At 47.2% G+C, this 23,110-nt stretch overlaps 1 protein-coding gene across 3 annotated transcripts in view; it reads right to left on the bottom strand.

Moving 5' to 3' along the window:
• CSK (C-terminal Src kinase) overlaps window positions 1-23,110 on the bottom strand; it is a 797,455-nt gene that overhangs the window by 327,763 nt on the left and 446,582 nt on the right. For all 3 annotated transcript variants that reach the window (XM_078685133.1, XM_078685131.1, XM_078685132.1), the window contains one exon: window positions 15,361-15,580. In XM_078685133.1, coding sequence (XP_078541259.1) covers window positions 15,361-15,580 — 220 coding nt within the window. The remainder of the gene's footprint in view (window positions 1-15,360; window positions 15,581-23,110) is intronic.

Here is a 23,110-nt window from a genome sequence, read left to right on the forward strand (position 1 = left end):
CCTAACGGTATACCAGTTGAGTTGTATAAGCTATGCCCTGATAAGATGGCGCCGTATCTGCTTCGTATGTTTGCGGCATCGCGAGACCTTGGGTCCCTTCCCAGAGACCAGAGGCTGGCCTTCATTGTGGTTATTCATAAGGATGGCAAGCCACGCGAGAGTTGTTCCTCGTATCGTCCGATTTCACTCTTAAATGCGGAACCCAAGATATTGGCAAAACTTTTGGCAAACCGCCTGGTCACGGTGATTGGCGAGTTGGTTCACCCTGATCAGTCTGGTTTTATTCCCCGACGTAACACTGCGCTCAATCTTCGTCGTCTTCATGGCGTCCTTGCGAGGGCGGGATCTCTCAGCGAACCGGCCATCTTGGTCTCTCTTGATGCCTCAATGGCCTTCGACACGGTTGAGTGGCCATACTTGTGGGCTACTCTCGCAAAATTCGGTTTTGGTCCAAAGTTCATTGCGTGGGTCAAGCTTCTGTATGAGCAGCCGTTGGCACAGGTTGTGGTTAATGGTAGAGCCTCGGAACCCTTTGTTCTTGGGCGTGGCACGAGGCAGGGATGTCCTTTGTCGCCGCTCCTGTTCGCACTTGCGTTGGAACCCCTCGCTGCTTGGCTCCGCTGGAAGCCTTCCCTGAAGTGTATTCGGTGGTCCCCTGATTTCGAGGATCGTGTGTCATTATATGCCGATGACATTTTGTTGTACCTGACGTCTCCCCGTAAGTCGCTAGGGGTCCTTTTTGATGTCTTGAGCTCTTTTGGACGTAACTCCGGTCTGGTCATCAATTGGGCCAAGTCTTGTATCTTCCCGTTAACCGGTGACTCCCTCTCTCTGCCCCGAGTGTGCCCGATCCCGATCTCTAGGGATGGCTTTAAGTACTTGGGGATTTATATTTCGCTTGACCCTGTGGCACGCTATGAGCTGAACTTGTTGCCTCCACTTGCCCGGCTTCGGTCGGACGTTGCGGCGTGGTGTAATTTACCCTTGTCCCCATTGGGACGGGCAGCTCTGTTCAAAATGATGTCTCTTCCCCGTTTTTTATATGCCGTCCAAAATACACTCGATCTAGTGCCGGCTAGCTATTTTCGTGAAATCGAGTGCCTTCAGAGGAAACTCGTGTGGGCTGGCCAGCCCCGTATTGCGTTGGCCAAGCTAACGTTGCCCTGGTACGATGGTGGCATAGCGTTGCCTGATATTAAACGATACTACTGGGCATCTCAACTGAGCGCCGTGAACCATGCTATGTATGGTCCAGTCCGGAATCCCGCATTTGAAATGGACCGGTTGCTCTTGCCCGGGGGTGACTATTACCGGGCGCTCTATTCTGGCGGCGCCAGAAGGAACTTGACGGGGCCCACTGGAGTAGCGGTGCGAGTGTGGGGCAGCGAGACTGCGGCTACCGGATGGGCGGACAGGCTGTCAAGGCTACCCCTCTGTTTGCCGCGGAACGGCTCGGTGAACTAAGGACGTCGAAGGGTTTCGATAGGTGGGATCTAATTGGAATTAGTAAAGTGGGCGACCTCTGGGTTAAGAATAGGGTTAAGACCTTCGCTGAACTGAAACAGGAACATAATCTGAATGACATGGAATATTTCCGCTACCTCCAGATCCGTCATGCCATTGAGTCGGTTTTTCCGGCCGGTTCTGATATTCCAGAGTGCTCCCCCCTGGAGGATAGAGTGCTGGACGGACATGTTCCGGACAGCACTATCTCTCTTATTTATAAAAAACTCATCAACGATAGATCGGACTTGCTTGTTCAGCTTCGTAGTACGTGGACTGATGATGGGCTGGAACTGGATGATGAGGACTGGCAGGCTGCGATATCCTCTCCTAAAGAGGTTGCGATTCCGGCGCGTCTGCGACTCGTTCAGCTGAAGATTCTGCATCGGGTCTATGTCAGGGGTCCACGATTGCTGCGCATGGGTTTTTCAACGGATGGGCTGTGTCGCCGTGGCTGTGGGATGCTTGCTACCTTCCTCCATATCATATGGGAACGTCCGGATGTAGTGTCATTTTGGACTAGAGTGCACGCGGTGATGGGTGAGGTAACGGGTGTTGAGTTGTTGCCTGAGGCCAGACGCTGCTTGTTAAACATATGGGAACCGACTGATTGCACTGCCGCCCAGACTCAATGGGTCACGTTGGGTAACATGGTTGCGAAGAGGGACTTCGCTCAACTGTGGGGATCCCAGAGGGCACCATCGGTTCGCAAGTGGGAAGACAACATGGACTGGTGCATGTTCAGAGAGAAAGTTGTCTGTCTCCCGTGGCAGGCCGCGGAAATGGGGTAGAATATGGGACCAATGGAACTCACACCGTGGGGGGATTTGTGATCCCCCTCTCCTTGATCCTCCTGATACACCTTGCTCCCCTTGACTGTGTGTTTCGGCTTCCTCCTGTACTATGTAGTTGCTATGTATCTGGCTCTGGGTCCCCCCTCCCCTCTCCTGGAAGTTCTCCTGCTTTTTCGTATTGTTCTTTGATTGCCTCTCCCAGTCTCCCTTGGGACGTGCACAATAACCCTAGGTACAGCCTCGATCTTCCTTCTTTTTTGTTATGTTTTTTGTTCGATTGTATAAAAAATGAAACCTTTCCATCTCCTATCGTTAAATATTTGGTTAATATCTTGCACCATTGCTGCCGGACCCTCGGTTGTCGGCTGAAGAGCTGTGTAGCACTATATTGCTTTTATTATGTGTTGCTGGCCGGCCCTGGCGGTTGTAGGCCTGTAACTGTATTTTTCTTGCTAATAAAGGGTTTTTTTTTTTAGAAAAAAAAAAGGGAGACTAAGTTCTGAATGCGTTGAATCCTGGCTTGACTGGAATACGCTAGAGCTGCCGATGTGTCTATGGTAGCTCCTAGATATTGGTGAACGTGCGAAGGCTCTAGGTGAGACTTGGTGTAGTTTATTGTAAACCCTAAGTCGTGTAATGTTTGAATCGTTTGTTTTGTGTGTTGTACACACTGGTTGAATGATCTTGCTTTTATGAGCCAGTCGTCGAGGTAAGGGAAGACATGTATCTGTTGTCTACTGCTAAGCACTTTGTAAACACTCGTGGTGCTGTTGTGACCCCGAATGGAAGGACTTTGAACTGATAGTGTTGTCCTTGTATGACAAATCTTAGATACTTCCTGTGCGCAGGATGTATAGGAACATGAAAATAGGCTAGTGTTGAAAGAAAATGTCCCTGTTCTAGTAATGGGAGTACTTGTTGTAAAGTGATCATGTGAAAATGATCTGATTGTATGTAGTGGTTGAGGGGCCTGAGGTCGAGAATTGGTCTTAATGTCCCGTCCTTCTTGGGTATTAGGAAGTACAGGGAGTAGACTCCTGTTCCTTGTTCCTGTAAAGAGACCACGTGAATAGCATCGTTTTCTAGAAGTGCTAGAACTTCCTGTTGAAGCAGGGTTATGTGTTCTGTGGACATTGGACGCTGCCTGGGTGGTGTGTTTGGGGGGGTTGCTGCGAGTTCTAGGCAGTAGCCATGTTGGATAATTTGTCTTACCCACCTGTCTGTTGTGATGGAATTCAAGACAGGTAGGAACTGTGATAGTCTGCCCCCCACAGGAGTGGAATGCTGTAGGGGAGGCAGAGGGAAGTCACTGTTTGGGAGTGGAAGAGGCGTGGTTGTTATTACCTCTACCTCTTCACTTATTGTTGTTGCCTCTGTATCCTCCTCTAAAGTAGCCTTTATTAGAGGAGGTTTGTGTGCGTGTCTTAAAAGATGATGTGTTATCTGCGCCGGTCTGCTTGGAGCCTCCTCTATAAGAGGAGTGGCGAAAAGAACTTCTAGTCTGGGTGGATTGACTTAGCAGTGTCCTTCTTCATCTTCTCTAGTGTGTTATCTACTTCCGGCCCGAACAACTGGTTCTCATTGAGCGGCTGGTTCAGGATGGTAGTTTGTATTTCTAGTTTGATACCTGAAATGCGTAACCATGCATGACGTCTGAGAATAACACTAGTGTTAACTGCTCTGGATGCTATGTCAGCTACATCTAGTGCGCATTTAATTGAGGCATTTGATATTAATTTGCCTTCTTGTAAGAGCTCTGCTGCCTGATCTTTGTATTGATCTGGTATGTGTTCCATTAATTTTTCTAGTTGGTCGTAGTGAGCCCTGTTGTAGCGTGAGAGTAAGGCTTGTGTGTTTGCTATGCGCCATATGTTTGTTGCTTGCGCAGCTATCCGTTTCCCTGACGCATCAATCATTTTTGATTCTTTGTCAGGCGGGGGGGGTGTCACCAGAAGTTTGGGAATTGGCTCTTTTACGTGCATTTGACACTACCAAAGAGTCTAATGGCAGATGTCCCTTAATGTAGACTGGATCAGCTGGTGCTGGTCTATACTTTTTCTCTATTCTGGGATTTAGCACCCTACACCGTACTGGATCTTTAAAAATCTCGTGAGCATGTTTAATGACCCCTTTGATCATAGGTAATATTTGAGTAGACCTTTGTGACTGCTCAAAAGTGTCTAATAAGAAATCCTCCTCATTGGCATCAGAGTGCATTGAAACTCCATGGTAAAGTGAAGCTCTGTTTAATAGATGATTAAACCCAATACTATCCTCTGGAGGGGAAGGTTTTGTTGGGTAGTACTGAGGATCAGGGATGTCTGGTGCATTATTTGGTGGAAAATTATATGCATCGTCATCTTTGGGATATTCTGGGTTGACATCTTCATCCTCATCTAAAGGGTATGTATGTGGCTCTGGTACATCATCCCCCCCACCCAAGTCATACTCTTCGTCAGTGTGGTGTGATGATGCAGGAGATTGAGCAGGAGAAGTTATAGGTTCAATATATGGAATGATAGGAGAGGAAGAAGGTGAAGGAGAGGAAGGGTGCATTGGAGAAGTTGCTCAATCCTTTTTGGCAGGAACCACAGTTGTAAGTGGTGTGTCTGCTGGTCTTTTTTTTTATAAGGAATTGCTTCCACATGTCCAGTTTTTGGATTAATATAGACTTTTTTCTGTCTAGGATCTGGTCCAAATAGATCTTCCTCTTCTATAATCTTCTTCGGCGTCGATTTTTTCGATGCCGATAGGGGTTGCTTAGTGTTTTTTGCCTTAGGAGGAGTGATTGAGTCCTGTGGCAATTTCTTCGGTGCCGAAGGTGGTTTAGGCTTGTCTATATCAGGCCTTGGAGTCTTTGGTACCGCTATTGAAGATTTTAGCGTGGAGACAGGTTTTGTTGGGCCTGCAGCGCCAGAATCTATCTTCCCTTCTTTATTTTTGGAACCGGATGGTTTCGGAGTCGAAGCTTTCGGGTCAGTTACGGTTCCTGGCTTCGGCACCGATGTGTCTTTTGGTTGGGGTGCCGAAGGGCGTTTTGGCTTCGGTGCCGAAGAGTCCTTCGGTGTCGAAGGATGTTTCGGTGCCAATGGAGGAGGTGGAATTGGCACATGTGTTTTTTTCGGTGCCGAGGCACCAGAAGGCGTAGTCTTTTTCCTCAGAGCCGAGCCCGAAGGCGGGGCGTCGGAGGCGGAGTGCTGACCGTTGCCTTTGGTTTGGGCAGTGTCTGTTGTGCAGGGGCAGAGGTACTCACGGGTTGTCGAGATGGAATCGAATCGTCCGAGGCCTCTGCTCCCGATATGATATGGAGATCAGGCGAGACTTCCTCAGCGACGAGTGGAGCCTCGTCCTCGGAGATATCTTTGAGTGGGTTGTCTTCCTCGGAGACGTCTTCTTCGATGATCTCCTCCTCAAAGATGGCCTCCGGTGGTGGCGCTGATCTCCTCATCTCGTGTCGACGGGCCCTCCGATCCCGAATGGTCTTCTTCGATCGGAAGGAGGCACAGGCTGTGCAGGTCGACTCGTCGTGTTCTGGCGAGAGACAGAGGTTGCAAACCTCGTGATGGTCGCTATGAGGGAATTTTGCTCGACATACCGGGCATCTCTTGAATGGAGTTCTGTCCATGAGGCGTAGGCCGTACGGCGCCGATAGGCCCAACGGCCCGCGTCGACGCACCGGGATGTAGCTGGTGATGTCGAAAAGTTTATTCGATGTCGAAAAGTGTTTATCTAAATTTTCACGCTTCGAAAATGCCGAAAAGAGTGTTTTCTAGCCGGAGCGGAAAACTTTCATCCGAACCCATTGGCGGGAAAAAACAATCCGAGGATGGAGTCGATGACCATGCGCAGTATTATCCAAGGGAGGAGTCACCTATCTCGTGACTACAAAGACTTCTTCCAAGAAGACAACCTGCAATCATCCGAGCCCAACACCAGGTGGCGATCTATTGCTAAGTGTACAATCTGCAGCTCATATGCCTCGAACACATAAATACAAAGAAAACATGACCTCACTACCTATCTGTAACGGATGGGTAGACCCCTGATCGGGACTAGACCAATCTTTGTATTTCACTACTCTTTCTCCATTTCACCAATGATGACCATTAACCCTGATCGCATTCCTATTCACCTGATCAATGACCATAGGTTTACCAAACTTCTTTTCTCCTTTCTTTACAAACCCAGCTGTTATATGAACCACATCGCCCAAAAGCTTCTTTCTGTTTAGATTTAGCCTAAGTTACCTAAGGCTCGCCACAGCATCAACTTATTTCAATGACACATCTTGCTTGACCCACTTACTCATTTAACTAGGACAACCTTTTGTTGCGGAAATTCTTCCCATCAAAAGCCCAAACTGTGAAAACCAGTGTTGAAGAATGGGGGCTGGTATGATAAAACTAAAGTATACTGTGTACATTGCTCACGATGAACGTATCCGCAACTGCCCACTGTATGCACACGATTCATGAACTCAACTTGACCGCTGGCCTGGGGATAATATAGAGCCGTTTTGAGGAGCACAATATTCCCAGACCTCAAAAATTCCTTGACTTCTTCATTTACTAACTGAACTCCATTGTCTGACACAAGAAACTGAGAAAAATCCTGACGAAGGAAAACATCCTTCAAGAATTCAATGACTGCTTTAGCGCTGGGTTCAGCCACCAACTTGATTTCCTACCATTTAGAATAAAAGGCTATCAATACAAGAGCAAAACATGAATGAGCAGGTAAGACATTGAAAGGTCCGACCAAGTCAATCCCCACTTTTTCCCCACGCTTTGCCAGGACACTCAATGGGCAGCAAAGGGAGCTTCCTCACAACCAAATATTTTCCTGCTGACAAACAAATTACGCACTTCCCACCAAACTGATCATCCTACCGTCCATGGCCAGCCACCAGAATGTTTGCGTATGCGTTGTTTGGTGAACATACGCCTCAGATGCCATTTATGGGCTGTCCTGATAATTCTGTGCCTAATCCCAGAAGGTGGCACTAACTTCTCTCCTCTCATCAACAACCCATCTTCAACTAACAGCTCATCATTCATTTTCCAAAATGGTTGACATAACTGTTCCACCGCTTTTTCTCTGTAGGCCATCCATTCCTTACTTACACCATGACCTGTTCGATAATCTCATCAAGCAACCGTTTTATACTCCATTAACCCTCAGACGCACACAGTCTTCTATGTCCACAGAAGCAATCAAACAGCTTTCTTCACTTGAATCTTCATGTTCCTCATCACTCTCACCACTAACGGCAAATCTGTACAGATAACTGCCTTAACATTCTGTACTCCATGTATGTGCACCACGTCAAACTGCAATTGGAGCAACTTGGTAGAGAGTCGGGCAATGCGTGGTGTTTGGTCTTTCATTCTTTCCCCACTAAGTCCCCACAAAAACGGTTTGAATTTTTGAATGGCCCACCAACATTCCAACAATTGTTTTGCAATAGTGGAGAAGTTAATTTCAGATTCCCTGTGCACTCGGGAAACAGAGTGAGGGCGATAGATAGAGGGAGGGAGAGAGTGAGGGCGATAGATAGAGGGAGGGAGAGAGTGAGGGCGATAGATAGAGGGAGGGAGAGAGTGAGGGCGATAGATAGAGGGAGGGAGAGAGTGAGGGCGATAGATAGAGGGAGGGAGAGAGTGAGGGCGATAGATAGAGGGAGGGAGAGAGTGAGGGCGATAGATAGAGGGAGGGAGAGAGTGAGGGCGATAGATAGATAGAGGGAGGGAGAGAGTGAGGGCGATAGATAGATAGAGGGAGGGAGTGAGTGAGGGCGATAGATAGATAGATAGAGGGAGGGAGTGAGTGAGGGCGATAGATAGATAGATAGAGGGAGGGAGTGAGTGAGGGCGATAGATAGATAGATAGAGGGAGGGAGTGAGTGAGGGCGATAGATAGAGGGCGATAGATAGAGGGCGATAGAGGGAGGGAGGGCGATAGAGGGAGGGAGGGCGATAGAGGGAGGGAGGGCGATAGAGGGAGGGAGGGCGATAGAGGGAGGGAGGGCGATAGAGGGAGGGAGGGCGATAGAGGGAGGGCGATAGAGTGAGGGCGATAGAGTGAGGGCGATAGAGTGAGGGCGATAGAGTGAGGGCGATAGAGTGAGGGCGATAGAGTGAGGGCGATAGAGTGAGGGCGATAGAGTGAGGGCGATAGAGTGAGGGCGATAGATAGATAGAGGGAGAGAGTGAGGGCGATAGATAGATAGAGGGAGGGAGTGAGTGAGTGAGGGCGATAGATAGATAGAGGGAGGGAGTGAGTGAGGGCGATAGATAGATAGATAGAGGGAGGGAGTGAGTGAGGGCGATAGATAGATAGATAGATAGATAGAGGGAGGGAGAGAGTGAGGGCGATAGATAGATAGAGGGAGGGAGTGAGTGAGGGCGATAGATAGATAGATAGATAGAGGGAGGGAGAGAGTGAGGGCGATAGATAGAGGGAGGGAGAGAGTGAGGGCGATAGATAGAGGGAGGGAGAGAGTGAGGGCGATAGATAGAGGGAGGGAGAGAGTGAGGGCGATAGATAGATAGAGGGAGGGAGAGAGTGAGGGCGATAGATAGATAGAGGGAGGGAGAGAGTGAGGGCGATAGATAGATAGAGGGAGGGAGTGAGTGAGGGCGATAGATAGATAGAGGGAGGGAGTGAGTGAGGGCGATAGATAGATAGAGGGAGGGAGTGAGTGAGGGCGATAGATAGATAGAGGGAGGGAGTGAGTGAGGGCGATAGATAGATAGATAGAGGGAGGGAGTGAGTGAGGGCGATAGATAGATAGATAGATAGAGGGAGGGAGTGAGTGAGGGCGATAGATAGATAGAGGGAGGGAGTGAGTGAGGGCGATAGATAGATAGAGGGAGGGAGTGAGTGAGGGCGATAGATAGATAGATAGATAGAGGGAGGGAGAGAGTGAGGGCGATAGATAGAGGGAGGGAGAGAGTGAGGGCGATAGATAGAGGGAGTGAGTGAGTGAGGGCGATAGATAGAGGGAGGGAGTGAGTGAGTGAGGGCGATAGATAGAGGGAGTGAGTGAGTGAGGGCGATAGATAGATAGAGGGAGGGAGTGAGTGAGGGCGATAGATAGAGGGAGGGAGAGAGTGAGGGCGATAGAGTGAGGGCGATAGAGTGAGGGCGATAGAGGGAGGGCGATAGAGGGAGGGCGATAGAGGGAGGGCGATAGAGGGAGGGCGATAGAGGGAGGGCGATAGAGGGAGGGCGATAGAGGGAGGGCGATAGAGGGAGGGCGATAGAGGGAGGGCGATAGAGGGAGGGCGATAGAGGGAGGGCGATAGAGGGAGGGCGATAGAGGGAGGGCGATAGAGGGAGGGCGATAGAGGGAGGGCGATAGAGGGAGGGCGATAGAGGGAGGGCGATAGAGGGAGGGCGATAGAGGGAGGGCGATAGAGGGAGGGCGATAGAGGGAGGGCGATAGAGGGAGGGCGATAGAGGGAGGGCGATAGAGGGAGGGCGATAGAGGGAGGGCGATAGAGGGAGGGCGATAGAGGGAGGGCGATAGAGGGAGGGCGATAGAGTGAGGGCGATAGAGTGAGGGCGATAGAGTGAGGGCGATAGAGTGAGGGCGATAGATAGAGTGAGGGCGATAGATAGAGTGAGGGCGATAGATAGAGTGAGGGCGATAGATAGAGTGAGGGCGATAGATAGAGTGAGGGCGATAGATAGATAGAGGGAGAGAGTGAGGGCGATAGATAGATAGAGGGAGGGAGTGAGTGAGTGAGGGCGATAGATAGATAGAGGGAGGGAGTGAGTGAGGGCGATAGATAGATAGATAGAGGGAGGGAGTGAGTGAGGGCGATAGATAGATAGAGGGAGGGAGTGAGTGAGGGCGATAGATAGAGGGAGGGAGTGAGTGAGGGCGATAGATAGATAGATAGATAGATAGAGGGAGGGAGAGCGTGAGGGCGATAGATAGAGGGAGGGAGAGAGTGAGGGCGATAGATAGAGGGAGGGAGAGAGTGAGGGCGATAGATAGAGGGAGGGAGAGAGTGAGGGCGATAGATAGATAGAGTGAGGGCGATAGATAGAGTGAGGACGATAGGGCGATAGAGTGAGGGCGATAGATCGATAGAGTGAGGGCGATAGATCGATAGAGTGAGGGCGATAGATCGATAGAGTGAGGGCGATAGATCGATAGAGTGAGGGCGATAGATCGATAGAGTGAGGGCGATAGATCGATAGAGTGAGGGCGATAGATCGATAGAGTGAGGGCGATAGATCGATAGAGTGAGGGCGATAGATCGATAGTGTGAGGGTGATAGATCGATAGTGTGAGGGCGATAGATCGATAGTGTGAGGGCGATAGATCGATAGTGTGAGGGCGATAGATCGATAGTGTGAGGGCGATAGATAGATAGAGTGAGGGCGATAGATCGATAGTGTGAGGGCGATAGATCGATAGAGTGAGGACGATAGATAGAGTGAGGACGATAGATAGATAGAGTGAGGGCGATAGATAGAGTGAGATAGATAGATAGAGTGAGGGCGATAGATAGAGTGAGGGCGATAGATAGAGTGAGGGCGATAGATAGATAGAGTGAGGGCGATAGATAGATAGAGTGAGGGCGATAGATAGATAGAGTGAGGGCGATAGATAGATAGAGTGAGGGCGATAGATAGATAGTGTGAGGGCGATAGAGTGAGGGCGATAGATCGATAGAGTGAGGGCGATAGATAGATAGAGTGAGGGCGACAGATAGAGTGACGGCGATAGATAGAGTAAGGGCGATAGATAGATAGAGTGAGGGCGATAGAAAGATAGTGAGGACACGGCCAGTCAGAGGATGAAGTGTGAAGGGGGTGTGAGGAAAAGGGGGAGACGTCAGGGGAGGGGAGGATGCATGGGGTGTGGGAGAGGCGGGGGGATGGTGGGATGAGGTGAATAACTGAAATAGAGGCTAGAGGACAACGTAGAAACTGTAAAACGCAGAAGGGAGAGGGGGCAGAAATATGAAAGAAAATAGCAAAGAGGCGAATGGAAAAATAGGAATGACCAGCAGGATAGAGGAGTGATGGTGAAGAGGCAAAAATGGATGAGATGGCCTGAAAGGAGAAGGGGAATGAAAATAAAGGAAACAAGCCTGACCTAAAAGGGGCCAGATTGAAAAAGATGTCCAACAGCGTTCCATATTCTACAGATCCCTTCAGCATTTTGAGCCCCAGTTTAGCATCATATGAAGACTGCAACACATTTCACAGATGTGCCCCTTTCCAGAAGTAACCTGCCCACTAGGGGTGAGTTCTCTGTACCATTCATGCTGCAGATCAGGGCTAAACACCCAGCCCATGTGTACAAATTGATGGTTACATACTCACTATCACCATATTTATTCATGTATTTTATTCATGACTATCAAAAAGCACACTGTCACCTCGAGCTGTAGCAAGGGTTCTGTGCACTAAAACTCCATTACTTGTAAGAAAAAGCGTGACATTTGACCACAAATTAAAGTTCAATAAAACTATAATCAAAAGATTAGAAGCAAAATGCAATACAAAAGCCCTAAAAATATCACTTTGAAAATAACGTCTGACAAATAGTTGTTACCGGTTAACAAAATCTGAGATGTTCTAGGTCGGAGATGAACAGAATAGGAGGGAAACACTGCTAGAAGCCTAGGTCTGGGGATTTGTAATTTAGGTAGCGTTTGACTGCGAGCCAACCTAAACGGATCCTCCGGACAGGTAGAGTTTTGGGTTAAACAAGCAAGTGTTTTTTGTGGGTAAGCACCTGTATGTTATCCATGTACATTTAAATTGGGAAGGGAAGTGCAAAGTCAATAGCGAACAATAATTAAAAAAGAGTGTCGAGATTAAATCTCTGGAGAGCAACAGGGTGAACAAATGAAAACTAAATGCCAGTGGTGGCCACAGGGTGGCAGTGTTTAATAAGAAAGACTGTCTCAGAGCGATTTCACGCTCTATGGTGCTGATGAGAGCGAGGTAATGAGGAAGAAATAACTGAGGACGCCAGGGTGAACTGCAAGCGGTAAGTGTCGCTTTACTATGCGAGTGGCCACAACACTTTAATCTTTAGAAGAAAACAAAATTGCTGGCAGAAGTATTTCATGGTGCTCTCGCAACACAGGCAGAGTGATAAATCATAGACGCGCTTGTGAGAAGACGCAATATCTCTGGTGGTGGCACAGAGCGCAGGCTCTAAAGAACAATGCAGGAGAATGGCACGGGCAAATGTGCAGTGAAACGTAGCGCAAGCTCTAAGATGAGCTAGTAGGGCTCGCGGTGTTAAACAATAATGGAGAGCGTGGCAGACGGCAGGCACGAGCACTAATGAAGCCGTTAAGGCATACACGTGAGGCGAGAGTAATGGACAGCTTGCTGTAAATGTAAAAACAAGGTAAGATGAAGGCTAAGGAGAGCAGTAAAAATTACACAACTAGTGTGACATGGCAGACAGCAGGCACGAACAGGTGAAAGGCAGTTCAGTTTAATCAGCGCATGGCAAACGTGCGAGATGACCTTAAAGGCAGCTTGCAGTAATTAACAAGCTCTTGGCATTGGGTGATGTAGGCAGGGGAGCGGCATTGGGTGGCCGGTGGGGCGGGGGAGCGGCTTCCTTTGAAGTCTGATGCCGAGGATGTGGCTGGCGATGTGCACGCGCCTGGCTCATATAAACTGTACCCGATCTGCAGTTTTGGGTAGACTTTTGAAAGCCTTACTATAATCTCGACAAATAAGCATTGCTAAACCAATGCTGTAGTCGAGACCTAAAAAGCAGGTATGGGTCCCTCACTGACATGGCATGGTGACAAGCGCCACACGGTTTGAACCCAGAGGTTTTATTTACATGGGAAAAACCTACACACTAAAAAAGGGGTAGACAATGTCGAAAAAAAGCCTGTATATATGTGACAGATGGTAGCTCTCTTTATGGATCTGCGGTGGCTAGTGCAGAAAGAAAAGACAGACATCAGCACACCGAGGTGGTTCATTACAGGTGACATGAACGTCACAATTGGGCAGACATCACGCAGAGCAGATCGACGTACCCTCTGGCATGCAAGGGTATTGCTCAAAGAAAAATCTTCTGGATCCAGTCTGACAAAATCAGATTTTCCCATTACTATGGTAACTATGTTAACACTGTGGTCAGACAGAATGTAGAAGTGTCATTCAAAGATACAGGTTCAGAACAAATGAAAAATTTGAAAAACAGTGTCACAGAAGGTGTGCTTGTCACCGCACAATCTATCTATACTTTTGGCTTTAAACTCTGAGTAGCTTGAAAAAATTGTTGTACATGTGTTACATCTGAACAGAAAAGGTAAAATATGGTGTATGGTGTGCTTGTCACCGCAATGTGCATCTCCAAGATGAGAGACGCTGAGACTGGCTCGTAAATGCTGGTGTGCATGTCACAGTTAATGTAGACTAGAGTATGTGTGGTGTGTGTCACCACTATAGTCAACCGAGAGGGACTTTAATTAAATAAAAACAGTTCCCGAAAAGTACAGCAATATTCAGAAGATGTAGGTTAACTGCAGCAGTGCGTCAAAACGGTGTTGACTGGCCCTGAATGGTGGACGCACAACAGGAAGTGCGCTTTCTGCACTGCCACTATCTAAGCGACTTCACCAGGCAGGAAAGATGGTAGTGTGTATAGACGTCTTGTGTCTGGAGAAGGAGTGTTTGCAACCACACACAGGGAGGTTGAGTGTGGAAAGGTGTGCCATGCTGCACCTCTGTGCCACAAGAATGGTATGGTGCCCAAATGAAAAAGAACAGATTTGACCCTACTCCTCATGGGAAAAGTCCAGCCCAAACTGCGAGGCCAGATCCTCCCTGGACGGGAAACAAGCATCCTAGGCATGGTTTTGGGGTATCACCCCTTATCAGCCAGTTTAGCTTGAATCAAGTGGCACAGTGAGCACGGGAACCATGCCTGGGCACACAGTTCCCACTTAGCACGATAAAAGCAAAAAACATATGATGGACAGAACGCTGATCAAGGCAAACATTAGCCCCCAGTCACAGACTTGGGCTTAATCCATCGTGTTTTGCTCACTACGCCACCCCAGTTTGGACCCAGCCATATACAAATCACAGTCTTGACCCTGCTCCTTTTGGGTACAGTCCAGCCCAAACTGCCAGGCCAGGGCACCCAGGACATAAGGTGCCAAAATGATGACAGGGTCATCGGCACACATGGGTCGGTCGGTGGACTACCGCTTCGGCTCCACACCCGATGTGACAAAGCACAGGATGATTTTATTAATTTCATAACGTAACAGGAGCTGCCACACAGACCAGCAGGGTCCTCTCCGCCTCCTTCACCTCCCCAAATGACACGACAAACTGTCCGTATTCTGAATTGCCAACATTCTCCACTCCAATATAATTACATTCTAGAGTGGAGAATGCCGGCAGTGTGAGGGGAATATTACAAAGTAGTACCTGATTTTGCTGATGTTCTAGTAGAAAAGGGTGTGTGATGCAGGATAAAAATACTCTGAAACAATAAAGTTGCTAGTTAGTCACTTCATTGATGGCAGGTTTATATAAGGGAGCTTTCAATAGGAAGTCAACAGGCCGAGATGTGTTTGGAACTAGCAAGTCAATGACTTTGGTCGGTCTGGTTCTTTTTTTTTACCTTTCTTTTACCTACCTATACTGCTCTCGTTCTCTAAAAGTTCATGGGTATTCCGCTGACCAGAAAGTTCTGAATTGGAAGAATGTGGTTTAAGAGGTGCATTAAGCTTGAAATGGATTTGTAGGGAAGTGTTGTACTTATCAAGTAGAATGTTGACTTTGGATGTGGGTTGACTTGTGTTTGAGAGATCATTGACTTCCTGTTACACGGGGTCCCCACAGAGAAGTATTTAAATAAATAGTCCACCAGTCTAGCAATCAAGAAGATCATGCATGTTGAGCCTCCACAAACTACTCTATGACTAATCATGAATAGTTGATCTTTTAACAAAGCTAACAAAATGATCAGGAACAGATTCCTAAGGTTTTCAATTAAGAGGCGACACAGCTAAAGTCACAAATAAATAAATCATCAAGAACTAACCTCTACAAGCTGCATGAGGTTGTCGAAAAAGGCTTCTTCATCGATGCTCAGTTTGCTGGCCTTGTAAATGATGCGATAGTGCTCCACCTTCCCATCACAACTCACGCACAGCGTGTAGTCTCCGGGATAGTTGGTGCTCTCTCGCACAAGGAATAGTCCTGTCTCTGGTGGGTACAGCAGTCGTTCAGCCTGTTCTCTGGTGATCTTCCCATGGAACCACCTGCATGGAAAAGCACAGGGACAGACCTTAAGAAGCAAAAATCACAAACAGGTGAGGAGGTGGCACGGGTGAGGAGGTGGCACAGGTAAGGAGACATTGCAGACAGAGCCCAGACAAGGGTGAGCGATGGACAGAACCAGATGTTGCTGGCTGCGGAAACAAACACATGTAATATAACAAAAGATAATGACTACTAAGTCAATCAAGCATGCCATATTTTGACACACACACACTCCGTATTTATCCTTGCTTAGCCAGAATTATTGCTGCCTTCAGAATCTCAGAACTTACTCACTGTTTCGGACTGACCGCTTCTGCTGGTTCATTATTATCAGTTTTAAGCATAATTCCAAGCCTAAGAGGGCGACACTCAAGGAATTCACTTTAATACCACAACATAAAATCGAGCCTCCAAGCTGGTATGACTTAAGGGCAAAGAGTCCAGAGCTGGTACAGCATTGACGCCTTCTCACACTACAAAAATGTAGTTTCCTGAACCACAACATCCATTTCCTTGTGGTGGATGCTGAATTATTTTATGCCAAATCGTTTTAAAGATTGTAGATTAAGGTTTTGATGTATGGAACAGTCAGCTTTAAAACTGACAAAAAAACGGATAGAGATGTGCTTTACGAATTTAATAAAATTTTCTTAGATAATGACTGTTGGTGGTTAGAAGTAAATTATAGCGTCCCCTGTAGTTAAGTACTTTCTCCAACACCCATTTGTATTTTAGTACAGTTACTTTTTAAAAGTGGTGATAATTTAATATTCTCTTGACAATTCTCCTCACAAGGGTTAGTAGGCACAATATTCTCGGCCACTAGCAAGTTCAAAACAAACTTGCTAGTTGCCATAAGCTAGCAACTCAGTGGACTGGGGAGAACAGTTTACATGAAAGAGGTTCCGTTAACAAGTAAGTCAGTTTGCGTGTCCATTTTTTTTTTTTTATATATATTTTTTATTTTAACAGTAAGACAAGAGTAGGCATTACAATTGTCAGTCGTCAAACAGTACAATGCGGGAAAGGGACAGGCGGGGGAAGATGCATACAGGAATCATCATAAGAAACTCACGTTGAATCACGACTACATACGACAATTAGGAAAAATAAACAGTTTAAGATACGATCGAAAAGAACCCCGCCACATCCTCCCCCATCCGCAACGATACAGGATAATTAAGGCTAGTATAGACACCCGAGCAAGAAAGGATCCGTGAAGAATAAAACAGCCCACTTCTCGTGAAAGGAAAAGAAGGAAAAACAAAAGGGGCCATAGAACAAAACAAAGGAAAAATAAAAAAACCCTCCCCTAACCCCCCACCCTACACCCCTGCAATGGCTACGGCCTAACCCACTAGCAGCGTGCCTGTCGCCCAAGAGCTACCCTAAAAGAAGGAAAAGAGAGAAAAAGTGGAGGAGGAGAAACCAAACACACTCCCGGTCTCCCGTGCCCCCCGCCAACAGCGACTACCCCAGACGCAATAAAGCCAACAGTTCAACAACATATTCAAACCAGTCGGGGGAGTATAGTCAATAGCCACCCAACTCCCGTTACACTATAGGCACAACCCCGTTGCTGAAAACTATAACATCGGATCGAAGCAGTAGAATTCAGCCCTGGCCAGTACGATCCTCCTTAAGAGTCTCCTTCCCTCGAGCCGCCATCTTGAGAAAAAAGGCAAAGCGTCCATGAGAGTTCTCGGCAGTGCAGTAGAGTCGAGTACAGGATAAACGTTCACGAAGAAGACAATGAAATGCCTCCAGGAACGGCACGTTTCCCAAAAAGTCAATGAAGAACGTGTTACCACTCTGGAGAGCGTCCATAGATGTAACATGAGGAAACAGAATCGAACAGGAGACACTGGCGTGAAACACAGGCTTGAGGGTCGTTGATTCGGAACCGCCAGGGCTCAGGAATGCCGGTATCGGCACAGGGACCTCGAGTCCAGGCATTCGATGCCCCGCTGGCACTACAGCCAGTGGAGAACTCAGCAGAGGGTCATCCTCCGGTTCCAGGATACCGTCCACTTTCACGATCAGTGTCCGGAACACAGCGCTAGTACGCGAATGGAGCGCCTCAATGGCGGCCATGACGGCCCGCAGCGATGGCGTGCCTTCCATCCTATCTCAGTAGGCGGCAGAGCCGGATTTGAACCCCGGAGGCCGGCTACTCCGGGGTAACAGGCCACGCAAGTCAAATGTCAAACAGTGGGCGCTCCTCGTATAGCAGAACACACCTTTGCCGTCAGTGAGGGCTCCGTCCCGTCGACCCCGGGAGGTCAGCAAGGTCTTCAGGCACCAGACCCCCACCCCGGCATCCGGTGGAACACGTCAATGTGTCCTCGGTGCAGATCAATCACAGGACCGTCATCAAAATGCAGCAATTCACAGCACACTTCGGGAGACCGGGCTCAGTCCAGGTCTCACGGCCGTTGTTGATCACTTTCAGATCGGATGGGATGGAAATCGAGGTCCCGGCTTCCACACGATGTTAGGCCGAGAATGGAGACACGGCGTATCTTCGTCGACCGATGAGGTAGAAAACTCGGGATTGCACCGGTAGAAGCAGCAAAACTTCACAAACAAGGGAATCAGGTGCGAAGTCAGGATTGAAGGCAGGATATTCGAGCTGCTGGCGGAGGTCGGCGGAGCCGGGAGCTTACGCGGCCATCTTGGTTGCTAGCGTAGCTCCTCCCTCGCGTGTCCATTTTTTAGTTCTTCTGGTCAGCCGAAGGCCTTAAACTGTAAGTGCTCTTAAGACCTGTTCATTAAGCACTCTACAAAGTCTTCTGTTGACAGTTGCTATTGAACAAGTTACTTACCTATTGACACAATATCCAACTGTAGAGTTCTCACCTTAGAACATTCACCTGGCGTATGAATAGGGAGATTTTATGCAGCAATGCTCCTGTGCGCCGATAGGTGGCGTCATGCAGCTCCGCAATGGCTACACACCTGGATTGAATCACAACTTTTGGTAAGCAGGATCGATCCAGAATCTTCAGCCTGTAGTTCACTCACGCAATGAGCTAATGTACTCGCAATGAGGAAGATAGTCTTCGTGGTCAGGAGACACAGCAAGCAGGTAAGCATCAGCTCAAGGGCATACATATGAGGGACGTCGAGAACAAGTTAAGAGCTGGGAGAACTAGTGTAACACTTTGCTGTATTGTTTGTGCCCGTTTTCTCTGCTAGACACTGCTAGTATTTGGACGTTTCGCATTGAAACACAAGTAACTGCTTTCTCAGTGGTTGTACGTGTGAATTGTATTCAGTTTCTCAGTTGCAGACACAAAATCTGCCTGTTCTTTGCAGGACATTGTTTCAGGCAGGCTGGTTTCCCTTTACACACCCTCACCGAGCAAATAGCACGATATCAACGGATACCAGACTGGAACAGAGCTGCAAGTCTGAAGAGACATGCAGACAGTCAGCTCGACTGACACAGGTTTGCAAGTTTGGTGCAGGACTTGTGAGCAGATTAAATCAGCGTGTACTGTGGGTGGGAGTGTGACCCACCCCGACCAAGACTTGTGTCAGATTCTACAAAAAGTTAATTGTCAAGACTGACCCCCCAGCTCGCCAGGTGCATTTGGTCTGGCACTGGACTTTGTGGAAATTTGTTTTTTGATTTGGAAAGTGGGTGAAAAAGCTTGCAATCACTTTGAACTAGTATCCAGAAAGGGGTCTCTGCAGTGGACTTTGGAGTCAACACAATGTACTGGGTTAATAGCGGAGAATGAGAGGAGGGGTGTACCCTCTATTTGCTAAGGCAGACCTGGAAACACCAGTTAGTCTATCTGCTGTTGTGAAGCAAGCAAGCGACAGCCCTACAGAAATTTTTAAGTTTGGAAACTGTGAACTATGCCTGTCTGCACAAGACTGAAGGCTAGAGGCAGCCCTGGGCTGAGAGCCGTGCTGTGTGAATGGATGGAGAAGAAACCTCAAAGCCGTTTGTGAGAACTGCACAGGAATTTTCATTGGCTGTTCATGCAAAATGGAGAATCCAATGCAGAATTAAACTGTCACTTTAGGAAGTTATAACTTTCAGTGTCAATTTATGTTTTTTTGGCCTTATTCTAAATGATAAAATAATTTTTCTTTTATTTAAATTAGTCAGGGAGTTTTACTGAGACTTTCCTTGATGAAAGTATTGTGCTGGGACAGTTAATCCATAACACATTTTCTGAAGTTGCTTTCCATCTCAGTTCTATGTCACTGAGAGGTACATAAGGCTTTCTGAGAGTTTGCATAACTAGGAGCTAGTTTTGCACAGTGGTGGGGAAATTTGCCCAATGGGAGACCCGGCTTCCTACACAAACCTCTAATAAATCTCATCACAACAGGTGATTTAAACAAGGATAGTTGGTTTGGCAAATTCAGAAAAGCAAAAAGGGCTGATGGATACAGTAAGGCCCACAGGGCCAGAAGTATTGTCTGCATCTCCAGTAATTGATGTTAAGCCAGCCCACCACTAGAGACCTGAGTACTCCGATATCCAGGGACCCTCCCCTCCCTCAACCCAGAGGTGATGTGTTAGTCACCACTGTTCGCTACTGGTGGGGGAAGGAGAGTGGCCTGCCAGAGGACAAACTGCAGTCGGTGAACCCCCATAGCGGATTTTGAGCATCCTTCTCTCACATTTTGATGGAATCGGAAAGTGGGTTCTACTTTAAGGCTGGCATGTGCCACCTGGCTTCAAACAACCATTACCAGAGTCAATGAGTGAGCCTGAAATATTGGGATCACAGCCAGGATGCCCTTGACTAATTGCTGTAGAGAAAAAGCCCTGAACTCCATACACGTTTTCCAAAGGAATCAATGCTTATGGATTCTCTATCCAGGGGAGTGGTTGGAAATAAGTTAGGCCTCAACCAGAGGTGAATCTTGACCAATACAGCTTTCTGGAGTGGGGTGTTTAAAAACCCCAGGTTACCAGGTGCCAATCTAGGACATTTGTCCACCCACCTGTTCACAGGCAGGCAAGAGCATGACTTCGACCCGGTACCCATCAGAGTATCTGTGAGAGCATCATTTAACAGAAGTAACGGCTTTAATGTGGCTAGCACCTTCTGCAGAACTTCTGCATAGTACCAGAGTAAGAACAAAAAAGACAATGGAACCTCTGCTGATAACTGCAATGCTTTTCAATTTCAGACAAAGGCTTCAGCTCAGGGGCATCCTCTCGTGGCATTACGGGAATCTGGGTGGTGGGAACTTGTGCTGATTGTGGGGCTGGACTTGAAGTCTGTACCAGAGTCGGTTGGTACCAAGTAACAGGGCACCGCCCCGACTGATAGCACTGAGATAGGACCCTCCAGTGGTGACCAGATTGGAGACCCGTGGGATTGCATGGAGTCTGAAGAATTCACCAGAAAGAGCCAGGAGCACACTGAGTATTTGCAACAAGGCCTTTCTAAGGACCTCTACCTACTGCAAGTAGGAGAGGACTCCAGTGAACTCTGGGCACGTAGTAAGCAGCAGAGGTATCAGCACGGTGACCAGCGACCTCAATGGAGTGTGATTTACAGCTTGACACCTTCTTCTTGGAGTCACAGTGGTGAGACGGGGTCGAGTACTGCTTCACTTTTTAGGTCTTGCTTGTGTTAGGATGCACAAACGCATGCGCTCTCACTCACTTACAAGAGATATTGTGTTCTTTAAGGGGCTTTGAGCCCGCCCATTGATTACCATTCGTGGGCTTCACTGTCCCTCTCATTTGCTGCCTTCTAATTGGGCAGCATCAGCCGGTTTTACTTCCTCTTCTTTCAGCTCGAGAACAGACCAAGCATTGCCTTATCTTAATTACAGTCCTTCTACTACTGGTGGAGTGTATGATGTACTATTATTTTTTCTTTCTTCCCCTTTCACCCCCAGCCCGTTTTGCTTCTTCCCTAAACATCCCGCACCCCAGCGTGTGTTTCTTTATCTCCCACCACCATCCGTATGGCTTCTCCATTTCTTCCCATCTGTGTCGCTTTTTTTAAATGTATACAATACTGCTGAATTTCAGAGTTCCACAGCTAAACAAAGTGAACAATTAATACTGTAATCTGCTGCAGCCCGTCTGATCACTCTTTGATCTCCTTATAGTTATACTATGAATATTATCCTTTTATTCCAAGATGTTTCAATTGGGATAGAACATTATATTTAGATGCACGGTGTAAGTGAGGAAATGTCCCAAACAGTGGAGAACTTTCTGGCTGGCAGTTTGGAATTCACTAAACCATCTTGCTGGTATGGGATACCTTGGATACCTTGAAGGATACCTTGAAGGCTTCCATAAGAGACTGGTGCATTTCATCAAGCATTAGTCAAAATAAAATGTCGAGCGAGTACTGCAAAATTGGAAGACGAAGTAGAGAGTTCAGTCAGAAGTATGTATCAGATACAATCAAGTTTGAAGAGAGGAGTGGCATGTTATTTCCCCCACCAGTTAAAGATGGAGCAGGTGAGAAATAGAGCAAGGGAGATTTTGGATAAAGATGTACCAGTTCTAGTTGTACAAATGGTGCTTGAAGCTTTTGGATTATATTGCACTGACAGAAAAATAATCATCTTCCAGAAAGCACCATTGTTGTATATTTAAAGATTCAAAGCCTTCTGGTATTAGAAGGCCTTACAGGTACTAGGTCATAGGTAATAATTAGAAGAGTGCTGCTGAATCAATCTAATGGAAAGATGGCTGGTCCTGATTGGGGAATTGCTAAAGTTTATAATAGTATTTTCCCCGTCTTGCTATGAATGGTTGAATGGCTATTAATTGTAAATTTGTATTCAGTGACAGTTCCAATCTTTTCCACATGAAGTCTGCTATGTAGCTAATAACAAACTTCATTTAAACGATACTGCTGCTTAATAGCAGGGGTATAAGATTGCTATAGCTTAGGCCCAAGACATTGTTTGCGGTCAAGGACTACAAGTTTTCAAGTTTCTTTGTCCTTAGGACAAGTAAGCCCAATCCCCTGCAGCACAACCCCTTTGGCTGCCAGTTTACAGTACCACCATTATTAAATACTGAGGTCCCAATCAATGTCCTTGGGCATGGGTATCTAGTGGTACAGAAAACTGTTGGGCCTGGCCCTTTCATTTATCAAACAAAGCACATTTTGGGAAAGGTTATGATTTACATATAACTTTCTGCATGCATACAGTCAGCAAAAGGTTATTTATTACAAACAAAATCCTTAGATGTGCATCAGGCATAAAAACATACTTGGCATTGGTTTTTATAAAAAACATTTCTTCGTTGTTCACAGATTCATATCAACAAATGGTAGACACTCTACCATACTCATTATTAAGGAGGAGAGGTTGCTCCAAGAAGGGGTGGCAAAAAAGGGGATCCTCATGTGTGAAGTAGGTAAAAGTGAAAGGAGAGGAAATCAAAGTCAAAAGAATTCAAAACACAAACATCATTATAATCATTCAAGGAGATAACTGGTTATAACAGACAACAAAACCAGTTAGATAAAGCTTGTCCACCATGAATTCCTTTCCATGTATTTATTTCAGTTAATTAA

The sequence above is a fragment of the Lissotriton helveticus genome, chromosome 3_2 (assembly GCF_964261635.1).
Source record: "Lissotriton helveticus chromosome 3_2, aLisHel1.1, whole genome shotgun sequence".
Taxonomy (NCBI): Eukaryota; Metazoa; Chordata; class Amphibia; order Caudata; family Salamandridae; genus Lissotriton; species Lissotriton helveticus.